The sequence below is a fragment of the Aspergillus caelatus genome, assembly GCF_009193585.1.
Source record: "Aspergillus caelatus strain CBS 763.97 unplaced genomic scaffold BDV27scaffold_92, whole genome shotgun sequence".
Lineage (NCBI taxonomy): Eukaryota > Fungi > Ascomycota > Eurotiomycetes > Eurotiales > Aspergillaceae > Aspergillus > Aspergillus caelatus.
In genome coordinates, this window is record NW_022475355.1 from 47054 (window position 1) to 66801 (window position 19748).

Here is a 19748-nt window from a genome sequence, read left to right on the forward strand (position 1 = left end):
CCCTTCGGACAATAAGAAGGCCTACCTTACAAGGGGAAAGAAAGCGACTGAGAAATGTAATACCTGCACATAGGCCTGGAATCAAATGAGCGTTCCAGCGCACGTTTAATATTAAAACAAGAATATGAAACGTAAAAATAGACATGGCCTCGCCTCATGTCGGAGATTCATCTAGAACCCTCAGATCAATGGAACAGGATTGAGCGATCGCTCCATCAAAAGCGTTGACTTCAATCCACGCTCTCATACATGTAATTCCCCCGCCAATTGTGACCAATGATGCAACCATTCCCTGCGGACTCCTTGAATGCTGCCATCCTATCCGATGATGATAACGTGTGAAATGCTACCCTAACCCCAACCCCTGAAGACAAATAAATGAAGAACTATGATGGGCAAGATTCGCTGCAAACAAAAGAAGAAGAAAAGACATCATGAGAAGTAAAATAAGTGCACAGCCATGCAACACACAACGGAAGAGCACACGCAGAGGGTATCGCTAGATAGAACAAACGTAATCCAATCGCAAATGGAACTGAAGAAAAAGACAAAGGAAGAATATATCAAGGAGCGCCCGTACCTCACTCGCAATGCAGCCATATATCATCCTTTAATAACACAGAGTAGAGACAAACACGAAGATGACGGTTTCTCCTTTAGGCCCTCCAGTGACCTCAGCAACCGTACTGCGCCAAAATCCCCGAAAGTAAGAGCCGAAGGAAAAGTCCGGAAAAGGACACAATAGATGCAATGAAAGTTTGAAGAACGCCGCTCCGTTTATTTGCACATGTTATTGAGATTGACGAAACCATAGATGAAGAGTCGCGTGGGAAAAGAAACGGTAAAAGAAAAGTGGAACTGGCGTCCTGGTAGCACGCCACAGCTGAAAACGCTCCTTGCGAGGCTTCAAGGAGGTAACGATGAAGTGGACGCTGCAGAAACCGTTGGTGTCAGATCTGGAGAACTGTCCTTATCTTCTGCGCTCGTTGCCATGTCATTACCCTTCTCGCGCTCTGTAGACGACGTGCGCTTGAAGACGGTCTGGCCGATCTGTCGAAGAATACCCATCCGCTCAGCTCTCAGTTCTTCTGCATCAAGCCGCTGAACAGACACCGGATCTTCTTTGGTGATCTTGCAGAATAAGGTCGAGAACAGATATTGGTCTCCGCCGCCATCATACAGGGGCAAGTAGCGATATCCTTGGGATAAGCTGCTAAGTTTCGCAGTGAACGTGGCAAGTTGGACACTGCTATTACTTCCTGCACTGCGCCCATCCTGCGAGCTCCAGATAGTCCAGCGAACGAATACCAAATCAGGATACTTAGTCTCCAACGACAACCTGAAGCGATCATTGAAGATTGGGCTATATCCATTGCTCTGCTCGATCTTCGTGCGCCGACGGTGCGGAAATCCGATGCCCGACATGCCATTGCGGGCGGATGCGTTCATACCACCCTCACCATAAACGAAGCTCTGACCACGATCGTCTGCGCTAAACATTTCGATCTCCACGTAAGGGTTGATGTTATCATCGGGGCCAATGCTGCGAGGGCGAGGAAGTTGTTGGGCAGAGATAACGTCCACCGAGAATCGAACAAGCTTCCACTCTGTAGTCTTGGTTTTCTCTTCATCAGCTGGGCTCAAGGCGCGAAGAGACTCGGGTTTTAGCACGTAACCCGTTCGATCGCTCCCAGCCGCAAACATAGCCTGGTTCATCTGCATGCCAATGTCATATGTTTGCCAGTTCAAGGCCGCCATCTGAACGCCGCGTCGCCAAAATTTTAGGGGGTCGAAGTTCGAAGATCTCAAACGAAAGCCGGATGGATAGACCCGAGTCAGATATTTTCGGTTGTGCTTTTCGAAGAGAACCTTGTTTTCAGCATCACGGCAGATACCCTCGAATGATCTTTCGGCGAAGGAGTAGACATGATTATACTGTTGACTTTCAGTGGATGAGAAACTGTGCCATTTGTACCCTCGGGTGTAGACGCCTAGATCCGAGAGGGGTTTGGTGATCTTGCTCTTCTGACGCCTTTTCTTTTCTTTCCTGATGGTCGCCAATGCGCCGTCACTTTCCTCCGTGGCACTGCTGATGCTGGTGGTTGTGAAAGAGCGTCTATCTTGGGTTAAAAATGAGCCAACGGTTTCCAGTCCCAGCGTCGGAGGACTCGACAGAGGGGGTAGACTGGTGAGTGCTGGGCTTTCTGATGCCGTCGGGCGTATGAAGGGAGAGCTTGCGCTGCGTTTACGGCCGTGGACGGCGAATGTGCCGACGGACTCCTGTCGTACACCCTCTTGGAGCTCGTCACAGGTTTTTACCTTGACAAGAATGCGCCCCTTCATCTCTTCAGGCGAGGGAAGGACAAAACTGTTTGTTAACAGTGGCTCCAGGACGAGCTGATCTTTGAAGGTATCCTTCATGATTTTGACCATTGCCAGTTGCTGTTCCGGGTTACAATGTACCTCGAGAGACAGGATGAGAGGGAAATCGGTAGTGATGAATGCGTAGCGATTTATGACGGTAATGCAGTCGGCAAACAGAACGCTCGTGGTCATAGTTCTTCCATGGGACACAATCGGTCGGCCATCAGCCCCATCCCAGCAGTCGATCTCTACACAACGGCAGCCTTTTTGCAAAGCACTTATGTATGCCTCTGTGCTGGACGCTCCCGCGACCTGGCGGCCTAAAAGATACGTATTGTGGGAACTCGAGATGAAGTATTCGTTCAAGGGGCGGTCAAATCGCGACTGGGGAGCACGGGAGGCGTATAATCCGTTCCATGGAGACGCAAGGAAAGAGGAAAATACATCGAGATTCATTCGAGGGACTTGCTCTTCCTCAAACTCTGGGATGCTTGGGACCCGCGATTTAGACTTGCGTACACATTTGTCGAAAACCGAGACCCAATAACTTCGATCTGAGTCAACGTCCTCATTTTGGATGTTTCGGAGGAATGTCAAAAATTCATCAACGCTTAGGCCGGCTTTGGCATCCGTGGCGCTATCCTTGAAGATCTCCTTGACGTCTTTTCGCTCTTTCAAGCGAGCAACAAAATTCTGGAATTGTGAAAAGTTCAACTTGCCGTTGACATCAGAATCAGCTTTGGAGAATTGAGCGCGAAGCATGTTCTTAGAGCAATTGATATGTAAACTGCGACAAATGCTCTCCACGGCGCCAAAATCAAGACTCCCCTGCTCAGCCGACCTGGGCCCGTGAGGGAACAATCTCGCCATCTCACGCTGCCAATGCGCCTTCAGGACTGCCTCACTCTGACCGGAACCAGCCAGGCCAGCCATGAGGCCTATCCTATATCGGGAGATATGTTCTAGAGTCGTAGTCCAAAGCTCCAGGATGTAATCATTGGGAGCAATAAGGTGTAGCGTTTTGACAGCGCGACCTTTTGACCGCTCGTCATCGGCAATAACAATTGTGAACCAGCGACTTTCGGTGTCTTGTGGAACCTGGTGCTCCTCCCGGTAATTCCGTGCGTCCACGCCAACTCGAATTTCCTTGATATCGTCAATGTAGAAGCGCTTAGTCGGATTCGAGACGTCCCAGTAGACCTTGCCCGCATCTAGGTCAAGGAAGAAACGGACTTGCTTTCTTCGCTTTTTTGTTACTTTTGTCAAGACAGTCCCACGCTGAATCGCTGAATCAATCTTCGGCGCAATTGTGCCGCTGTGGCGGGAGGCTGCCATGAAACTGTCATTTGGTAAGCTGGATGACTCTGATCCGCACCAAACACCAAGGGAATCAAGAGCATCATTGCTGTCTTCTTCGTTACTAGATTCGAGTGCGTTATCGCGGCCGTTCTGAGATCCGGTCTTGCTGTCACTGCGTCTCCGCATAGTCACGGGGCCAGAGCTGCGGTCGCGCTTTTCATTGTGGGAAGCAGATTGGCGTCTTCGTGTAAGCTTGTTTGCGGCACCACGGGAAATCCTGCGCATCAAGCCCGGACCTTTGGAATTCGAGATGACTGCGTCCCCCGATCCAGAGGCAGGAGCATTTCCCGGGACGGCCATCACGGACTCTCCGAGCTCGAACGTAGTAGGAGGGACAGCAGGGAAGGGAGGTATACGTCCTCGAAGACCGTCGGTAGCAATCTGTAAAGGCGTGCCTGAAGGGCTTGAAGCATTTGAAGGAAAATAGGCGGGGCGTAAAGAATTGGGAGTGGTAGTAAGGGAAGAAGCGTACGATGGTGCTGACGAAGGATTGGAGACAGGAGGAATAGATGTGATGACATGATGTAGCTTTGGGGGGTTGGATGATGAAGTAGTGAGTTTTAAGCTAGAGCGGGCATCGCCATTGACGGTCGAAGCCGACGAGGTAGCGGCGTAGGCCATCGCGGGTACCTACAAGAACACACCCCCCGGATCGTGAGACTGTCAACCTGTCGTGAACCGTGCCAATGCCTGAGTCACCTGGACTTCGCAAAGGACGAATGAGCAGTACAGCAGTAAGGAAGCGGTTGTGTTGGTTCAGAGATGGCGGCCTATGGTTGTAATGCAATACGAACCGAATTAGGGAACGTGTCTGGCTGAGTGATGCAAAAGCCACGTCCTTAGCGGGATATGTTATGATTTTGATATCTGCATCTTGGCCAGCCTTTAATGCAATGCGGAGAGCCCTTCCTGAGAGCGCTCGCGAGGAATGAAGGAGGGGGGGAAGGAAAGGAACTCAGGTCCCTGATAACAATTGAGACGAACAGTGGCCTTGTGTAACAGTGGCTCCACGGGGCAACAATCGGTAACGCTACCGTCGTCTACCAGGCTGTTGATCGATGACTTGGCTCCCTGCTTATGGAACCGATTTTCGTCACGTTCCTTTAGAGCTTTCTGCCCCTTTCGGCGGTTTTCTTTTTTTTTTTTTAAACCTGTATTCTCAATGGAAATCCTGCTTTTTACCCCTCTTGAATCGTCGATCCCTCCAATGCGCGGGGAAAGCTGTCCTTCTGCAAGAATAAAAAGGTGTGGAGACAGACCAATTGGCTGTGTCTGGCGACGGGGGTAGTAGTGCCTCTTTTTCCCTTTCCTTTTTCTATTTTTTTTATTTTTCCCTGGTGTTGACAGGGAAGATAGATAGCGGCCCACAGATGAAAAAGAACTAATAGAAACGAATCATGCGAGACAAAAGTAGCCTGTGCCGCGCATGTGCTTGGTTGTCAGCAGAGCCCCTCCGCTTTGAGTAATTGAGCAAAGAAATTCAGTTTTCGCGTCAGTTGGCGTGGTTCTAAAAGTAATTTGGGAAGGTGCAGCACGGGAAATGTAGAATCGGCGACGAGGATCCGAGCTGCAATGCAGGATTGCCTGCCAGCACAGTGATGCAGGCGGTCCAAACAGGAAGAAGGAGGATGCTGGGGGAGCAATCAGAGATTGGACGGAGCTCAGTAGTCGCTAAGGTTGCGATGCCCTAGTGCGCTTCGACGTCTCGCCGTTTCAGGTAATGCTGCACGGTTACGTGGAGGGTCGTAGAGGACCTGCAGCGACAGAGAAAAAAAAAGCCGCCAGGATGTAAGTAAGAAACGACGATCATGCGACGAATAGCGAGGAGACTGTGCCAGCAGCGTGCTCCAAGAAATTCGGGTAACTAAATTGCGGAAGGGAGGAAGGCGAAGAACTGCGGACGACGTAGGTACTGAAAAGATGTTTAAAAAAAGGATTCGATAGTCCTCTTAAGGATTTTCCATTTAGACGAGTGGTGAAAGTTGAACCAACAAGGAGATTTGAGGAGAAAGAATTGTGGAAGGCTCGATTTGGAAGAAACCACTGGATGTTTCAATTGAAAGAAAGCTGGAGTGGGTACTGCTTACTGACGTACAGAGTACTGTATGTCGTGTGGTACGTATTGCAGTATGGTCACGGTCCACGGTACTCGTACAGACGCGGTAACGGGTAACTGGATTTGTACAGTACCTTAATGTGTATTTCCGCCTATTGTCTTTTCCCTTTTTTTTTTTTTTGTTTTCCCTTTATTCTTCTTCTCGGTCACGGGTCCACTGAGAAGTTGAAAACGAGAACGAACAACCGAAAGAGTCAGACAAGGGTTGAAAATTACACCGCTTAGGCTTTTCGGTACCAAACAACGTCCAACAATGTAATGATGATCTAACCAGACGAGATGGAATGATGATGGTAGTGGCCGTCAGTGGTGATAACAGCGGCGTTCAGGGATAGTCAGAGAAAATAAAATGAAATAAGAGGGGAAACGAATATCGTGCGGTCAACTATATTCGCTTCCGTTGATTTTCTGTACTCTCAAAAAAGAATAAAAATCAATGATCATGATGGCAATGGCGGATGGCCGGGAGGAGTTTACGATCTATATACTAAAATGATGAGGAGCAGGAAAGGGATGGTAAATTTGGTATGTAGTCTAATCAAACTGGGCCGTTTGTCGCTGGGCAGATGTTCTTGAAACTTCATTGCGGGTAAGCTGTGAACAACGCATAGCAACGGCGGCCCAAGAAAGTATTGAAGCTAATCGTCATGGTTTGTGGCAGTTTGTCTACGGTATTCTCCTCCTTTTCGACCAAAAATAAAAAGAAAATTATTTTTGCTCATATTCTTCATTCCTTTTTTTTTTTTTTTTTTTTTTTGCTTCCTTTTTGCCCTTGGAATACTAAACAAACCAAGACCCGGAAGTCTAGGATCACCTTGATATTGAGATGAATTCGAGTCGGCTGACCTCAATATTTATCTTAATGTTCTTGCTTTTGACACTTTTGCCTAGGTACTCTTATCATGCAGTTTGTATGAATGGAAGTTATACGGTTTATTAAACATATATGACAAGTACCAAGGTATCAGAGCCCGCGGAAACGTGACCTGTAATCCTGGAGAGAGCATCATTTGGGTACCAGAGCGAACAATGAAATATCTTCCAATGAACAGACCCTGATCTGCTACACCATTGGACGATCATCCCTTGAGGGATAGCACTGTCAATCTTGCAAGTCGGTACACTCCCACTGGCTGTGGGCAGGCCGAGTTTCACCTGATTCTTAGGTATTATCTCGGGGTCTTTCGACAAAAATTCCTTAGGGAGGAAAGGGGGCAAAGTGGAAAGCCCTAGTAGGTTGAAAAGTGCCTGTGCGACTTACTCGATAGGCTGACGTTGTGGATACAGGTCATCCCATAGTTGTAACAGATTGCATTGCATGCCCTTCCTTTTCGAAAAAAGAATCCCCACAGAAGAACCCGTTCCCCATAGACACGATGGGGGCTGCGTGATACGGAGAACGGAGTAATCCACTGTCATTTCTTTCAATCTTCTTTACTACGCTAGAAAAAATTCGAAGCATGCCTCACCAACGATCCACTGCCAACAATAAACGACTATTGATTGCCCATCGCGTAGGATTTGATATCTGGTGTTACAGAATTTGAGAGCACCGACACTGCGGTCCTTCCGGGGAAGAATTATGTGGATCGCATACGATCATCATCGTCTATCATCATCTCAATCCCCTTCATTCTTGCAATCTTTAGAGTTTCAGGTCGCTGGTTGTTAAACTAAACCGCCTTATCCCTGTGGATAACTCTGCGTTGCTTCCCCCGAAAGTGGTAAGTGAAGCTGCACGCCATCCCTCCGCACTTTAGTACATGTATAGTTGTAGGTCAACAGTTCAATATGAATAGTTCGGTCCAATAGTGCGACTACTCAAAATTCCGACAATCGGGGTGCTTGTCACCTGATCCATGTCTTAGTATGAGCAGGAGACTGAGTTGTTGACATCCAATCATTGCCTTTTGGTCAAGGATGCGTTTGCACCGCAGAAATTCAATGTGCGATGATGCTGTGAGGCATGGTACTACTAAGGGGGCAAAGGGGAGGAGAAGGGCGGGTTTGCCGGAAACAGAGAAAAAAAAAAAAAAAAAAAAAAAAGACGGTTGAAGCCGCTCATCCCTAGTCGACAAGACTGTGGAGTGTTGAGTGGTTCTTTTCGTCTACGTAAGGTTCGCAGATGGGAGTTACTAGTACGTGGGCGGAAGGGAAAGATAGATACAGTAATCCACTACTACCTAAAACATTACAAGATATTCCTTGTTTTAAAATTGAGTCATCGCGATGTGGACTACAGTAGTCGAGTGGGAAAACATTCTATTACCACTTTGAACGCGGGGTGATTTTAATGCTACTTAGGTACATACTAGGTAGAAGACAGGTACAGAAACTGTACTCCGTACCACGCGTAATAATACGATTACTAGCCTTAGTAATGGATTTCAATTGCCTTATGCATTGGTCTTGAGGCTAGGGCAGTGGCAGTGGAATCACGGGCGGGGCGGTGCGTGAGAAGGGGGAAAGAAAGAAAGATCATCACGACAATGGAGCGGTAAGAATGATGAAACGATGAATCTTAAACCACTAGTCAGCAGATCCTTTGGGGGATTCTCATAGGCAGCAACTTAGCCCCATACTAATCTTGGTGAACTAGTAATTAGTCAGGTATTTCCTCACACAGCCGGGTAATATTTATCCTTTTCTTACAAACCAGAAATACAACCTACTGGTACTATTAATATTTGTGGGTTATACCCTACTATTGAGGGCTTATCGTTAACTGACTACTTAGGACATGCTGAGGCCATTACTAGCCACTACTAGTATTAGTATCACAGTACATTCTCACCGTCTCAGAAGAGCGGTCAGTCAGCCTTTGTTTTGTCTGTTGAGTGTAATTCACGATTCATAGCTTGGGCGATAATGAGAATTGATAGAGCATTGAACTCGTGGAACCTGTTTTGCATGCTATCCGATCGGTCTTATTTCAACATATCTTTTATTCGTTATGCTCTCCACTTCTCTACCCTATGAGATAAAGAACTTACGGAGTAGTCCAGCATGGCTTCTACTTGGTAGTCATCCCATCTACCAATGCCTGTGTGGTTGGACACCAACGAAGTTGGCTAACAGGTCATATATTTTCCGTATTGCTCCCACAGAGCACGCCTTGGCGGTAAACCAGAAACAGATAATAATGCGACCAGCTTGAATGCATCGTGACTCCCAAAAGCGGGAGGCAACCGTAGGACCCTCAAAACAGGTGCGAGAGAAAAAATAATAATAAAAAAATCCAAATAAAACAAGAAAAAAAATGGTTCGTGGGGTGTGAACCCCGCACTACAGCTGAGCCATGTTGCTGAGTTGGCAATGCTTATCTTCCTTGTTCTGCTTGTCATTTGAGTATTCAGCTCACCACTGGTCATTGATGAGGCATAAAGGTCATCAGAAAGTGGGATGATGGAGTTTTGCTTTAGGCAGACCAAAATTGCGCATTTCCCCTCCCTCGGAATCCTATGTCAGCCAGTTCTTAGAGCAATTTCGATGCACACATATACTTCTGTTTAGTTTTTAAATTTGAATTAACAGGGACAACATGATCATTAGTATTATTGAGTAATATACAATTAAAAATGAGCAAGAAAGGGACTAAATATAGATAAAGCAATGTCTCTTTGTTCTTCTTCGTCGATATCATCCCTACCAAGATCTTTGAAGAAATGATGTTGTCGGCTATCGGGCATTATCGGCTCAGCGTCCAACCAAATCATTTATCCATCGAAGGTTCTTTCATCCTTCCATGGAGCAGGCAAGGTCTGATTAGATTAACTAGTATGCCTCCCAACCTTAATGTCTCAAAAAATTGGGCTTCCATTAGCCTTTTCCAGACAAGGCTGATTCCTCCTCCAATGGCAGGCTATTTTTGGGATGCGAATGACCTGATGCATTAGTAGGTATTACAATGATATTTCCCTGTTTCTTCTTATCCTAAATCTCCTACTGCTTTTGCTGGAATAATAAGGAATCTACTAGGGTGCTCAGGGCATGTGGGCGTATGTATGAAAGCAAAGTAAGCAAATTCATTCATCATCTCCTCTGTCATAAGATCGATACCCGATAAAAACCCCGACCGATGGATCAAAACTGATATCGCGGCTGTGGCGGGAATCTGTATCAGGTAGTAATGAACATAATACTGGTATCCTTTTATTTAGGTCTCACCTACGAGTGAATACACTGCCATGACGCAAGGAGTTGTAACAGATCAGTTTATATTCCCTTCCTAAGATCAACGCGCGGCTGTACATATGTACATTTATAGACAAATCTCCGTAGGAAGCGGGCGATAAGAGGCCTAAACCTCTTGCTAGTGTGATGTTTCGATGTCTTGGCTACCCGATGGTACTTGTAAGTAGGGTCACCTTTCCAGGGTTTTTACTGCATGTGTTTAGTTGCATATCGCTATACAGAGATACATAATAGGGCGAGAAACAATTCGTTGTAGACCTACCCCTCCCCCCATACAATCGATAACATTGGCGATGATCAGAGGGGAAGTAAAGCGGAGAACAAGGCTCGTGGTTTTAGGTTATCACCGTCTCGCGTGCTCTAAGAGTTGTGATTGCTCCTTGCGTTCTTTTATTAATACTTATTTATCCTTACCCTTAGGGAAGTATTAGTGTCCGAGGTCTGTGTGTATATGGTATATTGTCATGTCATCAGTTCAGTCCTTTTTGGAACGTTGATTCTGAGTAGGTAACCGGCGCTAATAATCATGGTGATCAAAAGAGGGGGAGGGGGGAGGATAATTCTCCGTACTGCCAATCTAACCTTCCCACGAGTACCACTAAACCGTGCTCTGACGTGCCACGAAAGTCCACCAAAAAGGGATATTATTCGATGGGCTTCGGTTTCTGAGCCCGTGACCAGTAGCGCAACATTTCATTCGCACCGGGAATACCGGCTACCAGGATGGTCATGTTTGCTACTCTTACCAGCTCAGTCAAGGCTAAAACCTATGGTACCGGGGCTCCGGGAAATTTTTAGGATCCTGAGGTTTAGACTGCCTGAGACCGTCGTATCAACGTAGCATTGGTCTCATTAATAATTGATGGCATTAAGACTCAACATTTCATGCCTCTTGGCTTTCTATGTATGCACATACAGTACATACATACATATCTCATTTCATCACTGTGGATCCATGCTGAGCACATATTACTGAGACTGTTACCTATCTAGTCTGTCTACTGCATTAGTATAGTGCTCAATTTCGGCATCTTACCGGGGCTGAGTCATTTAAACCGTTGGGTTCCTTTTATGATCCAATGATTTGCACTCATTGGTGGTGACCACCCCTGAGCGGTCTGACGATAATGTGGTTGAACCTGAAAAGCCCTTAGGCACTACTACTAGTACTAGGAGACCAACCCTGCCGGGCACCGTCCTTGGGGAATCCAACCGACAATGGTCATTGGCCCATTCCATCGGCCTCGTGGAGAGGTTTTTAAACGGTGGCCCACTTGGCCACTTGACAGCTTCCAATCCCCTTCCATCGCGGGTTTCCCACTGAGGATCTTGCATCCGAGGACTCCTGGCTACGATCACGAACAAAACGTGTGATGAACGCGTTAAACGGGCAAAACCCTTGCTTTATTCTCTAATCCTTGAGCTCTTCTATCATTTATCCCCCTATCGCACTAGGCAGAAATATAGTATATCAGGTATTCTGTAACATCTCCGATGTTTCCCTTATGCCTTTGTTATTTTTTATTTTAATTTTTGTATGTACTTCGGCCGGGCTCCATTCTTAACCCTCTATGTTTTGTTAAATCGTGAACAAGAGATTTTATATTACTTTTATTCTGTTTCATTTACCTTTTTCCCTTTTACAAGGGAAAAAAAAAAAAAAGAAAAAGAAAAAGAAAAAGAAAAAGAAAAAGCTTACCTTCAATTGGACGCACCATGACAACTTTTAGTATGCGTATAGAAAATCCGAGTGGAATTGCTCAATCTCCTTGTAATAGGTGATTTGCTCCCTGGAGTAAGACCAAATTTCGTACTTGAATGTTTTATGTTGATCAATTAAATGACGAACAGACGTTATGACATCATAAGCCATTTAGCACGCAAGTGCTTCCCCACCATCCGAAACGGAAGAAGGACCCAAAGGGAGTTCATTTGAAAGAGAAACTGAGGGGGAAGGTAAAGAAATAAAAAAAAAGAAAAGAAAAGGAGAGATATTGTATCCCAGCATAGTGGTTACCATCTTACCACATCAACTGCATTAGCGTGGTAATCATTATCGTTCGCTGTCATGTCATTACACTACGTGGTTAATTACCATACATACATCCGTACAAAACAACGAACATTCTGGTTTTATGGGGGGTTGTACCTCAGCGCACAACAACCCTATCATAAGTAAAACCCAGAGATATTTTGATGGTTTGATTAGAATTATTGCTTGGCCATCTGCCTTGCGTATTGTAAAAGTCGGGGATTAGAACACCTGGGAAACAGAAAAATTGTCTCTGAACACCAATGTTAGTGTATTTTAACTTCAGGCGACGGGTTGTCGCGACTCGGATCTTCAGGAGACCACTTGACGAAAACAGAAATTTTCCTCGTTGCTAAAGAACTTTGATTAACGGTCTACTACATCATCACTTAAGAGGTGACTCAGGTACCGGTCGTACCGCATGGACATCAGCTTTGGCGTCCGGACTGTCCGAAGCCACAGCACGCAAGGAGGGAAAAAGACGAAAAGGAAAAGAATTTTGAAACTAATAATTACAAGGCAAACTGGTTGTTCCCAACTGGATGGAACGTTGCGCCTCTTGAGCCGGGGTCCTCGTCAGAAAACTGTAATCTTCTATCCGTTTAAGCCAATGAGCCTACGATTACAAATTACCATTTGCGCAGCGAATTACTCAATCATGTTACACAGCTATCGCTCCCCAACAGATGGTATTCAAAGTTTTCTTTCAATGAAGTGGAATGGACCAGGCAAGGCGTTTCAGTGTTGATAGGTAGGAAGGTACGAAGTATGTGGAAATTAAAAACGGATTGTGTAACATGGAGTAATATTGTAATTTGGGGGCATCACCAGGAAATCAATAGCCCATGTAATCAAACAAACACTATCTCTGCCTGAGGCTCAGTTCAGCTGAATGCACATCAATCCTTCGATGCGTCTTCGATACTTCTCAGCCTTTTCCCAACCCCAGTCATTCATGCTGTCAGGGTTCGCGTCCAGGCTATCAAATCCCCTGTGATTGTTCCCAACAATGCAGCACATAGTCCAGTCGGGTTCACAAGTGCCGGACTTCTCAGCCAGCCAGACAACGTGCTCGTGGCTTGCGGATAGTCCATAACTCGCTCCTATTATGAGACGGCTTGCATGAGCAACGCCTTTGTTCGCATCTTACCTGCGTATGGAGCCTCGTGATCATTGATACCTAATGTTGCCTCATCTCCCTTTTAACTTTGGTCGCTCTTCGCTTTCTAATCTGTCTCCACCCCCCCATCCTCCCCCCCACCCCCCCCCCCCCCCCCCCCCCCCCGGCCCTCCTTTATGGCTGTATACAGGCGGGTTGGCTGTTTGCCACGGGATGCGAGGTCAGAGCTCACCCTCATGAAACCCACCTCTGGCGAATCTAGTACCGCTCCACGACTCCATTCTTGCTTACAGATACCGTTATTGGCCGCCATAAGCATCCGTATGCTTGCTGGGGCAGTTCTCGGACGGCTACACGGCTGCCGTCTGACGTGTGTGCCTACTGCTGGGTGATATAAAAATCAGCTTGAGATGCGAAGCCACCAATGGATATCTGCTGAGGCTTGGACAAGCCGCAACCACGAAAACAGCCGTTACTGATATCGCGCGATTGATACAGAGTACCATCGCTAGGGCAGGTCCACTGCGGTGGCAATGGTAGGGGTTGTTTCTGCGGAACTATCAGCCGCAGGAGGTTTAATTCGGGGTTTGCTCCGATCTCACTTGATGCTGTAACCGTCCCTTGCCGGCCTTTTTGTCCATCTTTTTCATCCTTTCCTTTGCCTTAGGTTTTTTTTTTTTTTTTTTTTACACGGGTTTGTGCGCTGCCATTTTCTCATTGACCCTTTCAAGCCTCTCTGAGCCGCCGAAGCTTTTACCGCCATTGGCCGGTTTGCCATAGATAACCTTTAACAGCTAAACGGTGTAGTCTCATGTTACTTGAAGCTTTACAGCATGGTATATACACATGAGTATCAAGTGGTCATTGTTTTTATTTTTATTTTTTTTTGTTTTTAGTCTACATAATGCTTGTTCTTGTGCTTCCCATTATCCCTCGTCATTTTTCGTTTTTCATTTGAGTGGACTTCTGCATTTGCTCCTTTTGCCTTTCACTTTACTCTCGGTCCGAACCGATAGCAGTGCGCCACTGCCGTACAAATTATGCACCAATTTGGCGCGCACAACTATGGAAGACAAGGAACAAGAATAACTTAATGCCCTTGTATTGTGCTTCTTGAATTCACTCCCAGTATCTTCTACGGCCGGCGTCAATACCATTACACATGAATTATACGGAGTATCTCAGACGACTATTGGTTTTACCAAACTTGGCCATATCGGCAACGGGTCACTAAGTCGAGGTATCACCAATGAGCGTGTTCAAGGCGGACTTTGTCTATTGCTTGGATTCCACATGTTTCCACTGTGACTCAGTCCCGGTTTTCTAACTAAAAATAGGACGATTTTTTTTTCTCCATGGAAACGCCCGTCGGCCAATTATCCACATGGTACGGAGCATGTTTTTTTTTTCTAGAATTCTTCGACGACTAGCGCGCACAGCGCACACAAACGCGGGAAACTGGGAACTGGCTGCGACAAGCGGCGGTGCACGCCGCACAGAGACAAGGCTCTGGATGTCTCGGCGCCGTGGTCCCGGACAATCCCAGTCGTATGTCATCGGTTTTTATGACTAGGATCGGGCGAGAGGCCCCCACGAAGGCTGTGGGACAACACGCTGGATGATGCATGTGCAGTACCCAATGGGGTTAACACTAGTAGGGGCATATCCAGCCATGAGATTATCAGATTGGAATCTTGTCTGTGCTACGGTGCTGCGCCGCGTCCTTTGGGGGTTGGGGGGAGGCACAGTAACGTTCCATTGCTTTTCTGGCGCATTGGCAGGCAACGTACGGCCGCCTCACGGATGATTGCATACAGCTAACATTCCAGAGGAAATCGCTCTTAAAACGTGTACTGAGTGGTCATACACAGTTGGCTTAAACAAAGGAACTAATTCCTTGCGATTACCTTGGTGGGGAGCGGCAGCCAACGATATTAATCGATGTATGATGAGGCTTAGGTCCCCCAACACGGCACGATGGGAATTATCCCTGATTGCTACAGGATAATCGTCAGACAATGAATGGCTTCCCCGGCTACCAGACTTCCGGAACTGGTCTCCTGGTTTTTTCTTTTTTTTTTTTTTTTTTTTTCCCCTCTTGCCTTGTTCTTTGACCCTCCCATTATTTGCCTTACGGCCTTTGGCTGCCGCTTTTCTCCACTTTTCATTAGATCCGAACTTTGGATCGCAAGGCACCAATTTACACGAGACTGACTAACAGGATGCAACGTATGCTTCATATCAGTTCGCGTAAGTACTGCGATTAAATCGATATTGCGAATGGGGTTCTCGCAGATCTGCCAAGGACATCACACGGTATCTTGATATGAGCTTTAATCTCGACATATCCACAAGCCGAGGAGAAGGGGGGCCTTACGGCAATAGCCATCCTGATCAAGGTATAATCAATATGAATTAATTGACTCATAATAAAACATACCCTCGCGAGCAATTCTCGCGAACCAAGAGCACACTAGATGACAACGGGTATACACGCGGGTCTCATGGGCAGATTGACAAACTCTAGCACAATAGCACCAAAGCGAGGGATAATAGCAGAACTCGTCCAAAACGGTAGGCTACATACACACAAAACCGACCAGACCAGAATAAGATAACACACGATCCACGTTTCATCTCCCCGAATCTTGGGAACACTCGGCCGTCAGACCCACACCGGATTAGATGGATATCAGTGACATCCACTTTGCAAACCCTAACTAGCCGACGGGATATGCGGTTTTGACTGAAACGTCCTACTGAACTTAACAGCTCCGACACAGCCTTTGACTCTTTATGTCAACGAGCTGTCAGGTCTCATACTTGCCTGACGGGGACATTGCATACCTGATCGTCCATATCAAACACGCTTGCATCCCGTGTGATTGGGCTGCAAGCCGTATCCGGACCCGTAGGATGGCATGTTAGACGGGACGGCGAAGCTGCAGACAGGGACTAGGATTCATGTAACCACGAACGAGGGCTTGTATTGCCCCAGTGGTTACTTTGCGGCTCTTTCCCTCTCGCGATTCAGTTCCTCTGGAGTCATGTTTCTGTTGGGATTGCGACACGGGGACTAGCCATTAGACTTTGGTATCGGAAGATGAAACAGGGAGTAACTTTTGTTTGTTCTTCTTTCGTGTATCTCCTTTTGAAATCACATCCGCTAGGATATTTTTGAAGTAAAATTGGCTTGAGAAGTGCCGGAGACGCCATATGTCATTTGACAGGGGAGCATCGCTGCCAAAGTCCTCTTGAACTTTCAGACATATTGATAACCACCGCATTGAATGCAAGAGTCCTCGTACAAGAAAGCAACCACGCAATCGTACAGACCTAAAAATAGAAACAAAGAAACAGTAACCTCTTTGAAGATCCTCCTTAGAGACCAAACCCTCTCAAAGAAACGAGTAACCAGACAAGCCCAAAGAAAACATGGACAAACATGTCAAATCTCCCCCGCATTCACATCATGAAAGAAACAAAAGAACATAACCTCCTCCCCACTACCACCACCACTCCTACCACCATTATAGAAAGCATCCATAAACCAATAGACCCCCGCAACATGGACACCACAAAACCAGTCGATGCAGCCTTCACCAGATTCCTCCCCAAAATCGAGGTGCGTAACATCCTCCAACCTAAACATTCCTATCTAACCACTCTAATCAACCAACCCCGCACCCCCTTCTCTCCCACAAACTCAAGATCAAGATCAAGATCAATTACTCAAAAACGAAATCAACATCAACTAACCATTCCCGAAACCAAGCTCCACGCCCACCTCAGCGGCAGCATAAGCCGCCAATGTCTCCACGAGCTATGGCTCCAAAAGCGCGCCGCAGACCCCACATTTGACCTCCCAGATCCCTGGGTCGTCATGCCCCCGGGCAAGGTAGACTACACACTTGATACGTCTGTGCTTCCCCCTCCAACTGCATAATTAGGATCGTAATCAACCATACAAAATAAATATAGCTTTCGAACGAGGGAGGATTATGATGATGATGATTGATAATAACATGAGAAAAATAGATTCTTTAACACCTTCGGCACATTCACCTATCACCTCCTCACCGATCTACCCTCAATAACCTACGCCACAACCTCCGTCCTATCCGACTTCCACGCCGATGGCATCAAATACCTCGAACTCCGCACGATCCCCCGCCCCAGCCCCAACTTCACCCAAGAAGCCTACATAACAACCATCCTCTCCACAATAACTGCCTTTACCGATCGCCACCCCGACCTAACAATCCGACTCATCCTCGCCCTCGACCGCGGTGGGCACAACCCCGCCGACGCAGATACCGTTGTCACCCTAGCCATTGCCCACAAACCGCTTGTCGTGGGGGTGGACATCGCCGGAAACCCGAGTAAGGGGGATATGGCGATTTTCGGGCCCGCGCTGGCGAAGGCCAAGGCGGCTGGGTTGGGCGTTACGGTGCATTTTGCGGAGGTGAGGACACCGCCGAAGGAGGGGGAGCTGGAGACGATATTAGCATTTAGGCCGGATCGGTTAGGGCATGTAATTCATGTGCCTGAGGAGCTGAGGGGGGAGATTATTCGGCGAAAGATGGGGTTGGAGTTGTGTATGAGTTGTAATGTTCATGCGAGGCTTTTTGATGGCGGGTTTTTAGAGCATCATTTTAGGGAGTGGTGGAGGGTTGAGGAGTGTCCGGTTGTGCTTTGTGTGAGTTTTTCTTCTATCTTTCCTTTTCTCTTTTTCATTTGTTGTTGTTGTTGGTGGTGGTGGTGGGTAAGGGGGTGGAAGTGGTGATGCTAATCGTGTATAGACGGATGATGTGGGCTTCTTTTGTAGTCCTGTGTCAAATGAGTATTTCCTTGCGGCGGAGCATTTCAATCTCACTCGCGCCGATGTTGTGGATATAGCTCGAAGAGCTGTTAGAGTGATTTTTGGAGGCGAGGAGGAGAAGAAGCGGCTGTATAGACTATTAGATGAGTTTGAGGCCGGTTATAGAGAGTGATATTACAAAGTCTTTTTCTACAACACGTGTCTTACGATGAATGATATCATGACAGGCAATAAACAACTGAACAGCACTTTTATTACCTAGAGTATAACACAACATAAAGGGCATCTAATGCAAACTAACTCTGCCACCGGAACTTGCCTTGCTTCAAGGTCTGCACGACTCCCAATGGCATGAGCTCCTTACTCACTGCGGCCAAACTTCCATACTTCTTCACCATCTCTCCCTGGTACAGCTCTCCGGTCCACTTCCAGTACGGTGGCATTGAATCCCAGTTGTTTGAAAGGACCAGGCGGCTGCTGGGGTCCTCCTCCAATGTCATCTGGTTGGTGCGAAACTTGGGTGACTGGTCGATGATCACTTCGCGCCGGGTGCAGACGAGATCATGGTATGCGTCGAAAAGATGGTCACTATACGTCTCTGAGTAGCGGGTGTACTCTTCAATGGACATAAAAGCAGTCGGGTCCTCATCGTCACCGAAAACTTCATCAGAGGCTGGTTCCTCAGGCCCGTCTTTCTCAAATCGTTCTTGGGCGGCGTGATACTCGGCCTCATCCTTGTTGTAGGCCTTTTGAAGGCGGCCGGAAGGTGTTGATTCGATGTTCTCGCGGATAGCGAGAAGAGGAATGTACGGGTTCGTCAGTTCGAGGCCGCCAAACTCAACGGGGAAGTAGAAGAAGCCCTCGGGAAGATCGTGGATATCGAATCGCTCAGCGATCATCTTTCGAAGGTGATCAGTGACGCCGCTGTGACAATCAGGGAAGATAGTGCGCTCAATACGGTTAAGGGTGGTGATGGCCATATCGATGTGACTCCGTCCGAAGCACATGACCGGTCTGGCGAAATTATTCACGAAGAAGCGACCGAAGTAGCTATTCCAAGCCTGAACGAAGGAGAAGACGCTCTTGCATGCAGAGAGCTGGTGCTGGAGCTCCGAGATGTGGTTGTCCACTTGCTCTTGGTCGATGATGAATCGGCCCTCCTGGGCATCAAGCTTCAGAAACCCCCATCGGATGTCGCCGGTAGGTAGAGTATCCGAGCCCTCGGTTTCCTGAGTCTTTGTGTAGGAAGACAGGTCTTGATATGGCTGTTGGCCGGATTTGTCTTTGTTCTCCAGATGCACTGTCCCGGTCTTCTCCTCGTTAAACTCGAGACCCATCACTTGAGCAAACTCGGTCATAGTATTCCAAGCTTTGAAACAAGTCTGCTTCTGACCCCAGAACCAGAAATCATCATGCATGCGATACAAGTACGCACCATCCGTGCTTTGATTCACTGCATAATCCATGCAGAACAGTACAGCTTCCCCGAAGCAGTCCGAGAGTGTATGGCTTATGGGAATTCCGCGTCTACGGGTCTGCACCACAGCTTCTGGTCCGTCCTGAGTAAACCTGAGGGGGCATGCCAGGAACTTCTTGAAGAAATCGAGCCAATTCTGTGGCACTCCAAAGTACGCCAACACTGTGAGCATCGTGGTATGTGGGATAGACGGCCCAAAGTACTTGAAGTCCGACCGAATAGCCGTGAATTGTCCATGAATCCGGGTCTGCACGATAGACTCCG

At 47.3% G+C, this 19748-nt stretch overlaps 3 protein-coding genes across 3 annotated transcripts; 1 reads left to right on the forward strand and 2 right to left on the reverse strand.

Annotated features, from left to right (window-relative positions):
- Positions 1-825: 825 nt before the first annotated feature.
- On the reverse strand, positions 826-4442 carry BDV27DRAFT_115693 (putative 1-phosphatidylinositol-4,5-bisphosphate phosphodiesterase Plc1). The gene has a single exon (XM_032064654.1). The coding sequence runs from the start codon at positions 4342-4344 to the stop codon at positions 907-909; it is 3438 nt and encodes a 1145-aa protein (XP_031927397.1). The 5' UTR covers positions 4345-4442; the 3' UTR covers positions 826-906.
- Positions 4443-13364: 8922 nt separating this feature from the next.
- BDV27DRAFT_128622 (uncharacterized protein) lies at positions 13365-13805 on the reverse strand. Its single transcript, XM_032067019.1, has one exon. The coding sequence runs from the start codon at positions 13689-13691 to the stop codon at positions 13536-13538; it is 156 nt and encodes a 51-aa protein (XP_031927398.1). The 5' UTR covers positions 13692-13805; the 3' UTR covers positions 13365-13535.
- A 2623-nt stretch (positions 13806-16428) lies between these two features.
- Positions 16429-18186, forward strand: BDV27DRAFT_128629 (putative adenosine deaminase). The gene is made up of 4 exons (XM_032067020.1): positions 16429-16810; positions 16961-17103; positions 17224-17884; positions 17988-18186. The coding sequence occupies exons 1-4, from the start codon at positions 16631-16633 to the stop codon at positions 18177-18179; spliced, it is 1176 nt and encodes a 391-aa protein (XP_031927399.1). The 5' UTR covers positions 16429-16630; the 3' UTR covers positions 18180-18186.
- Positions 18187-19748: the final 1562 nt, after the last annotated feature.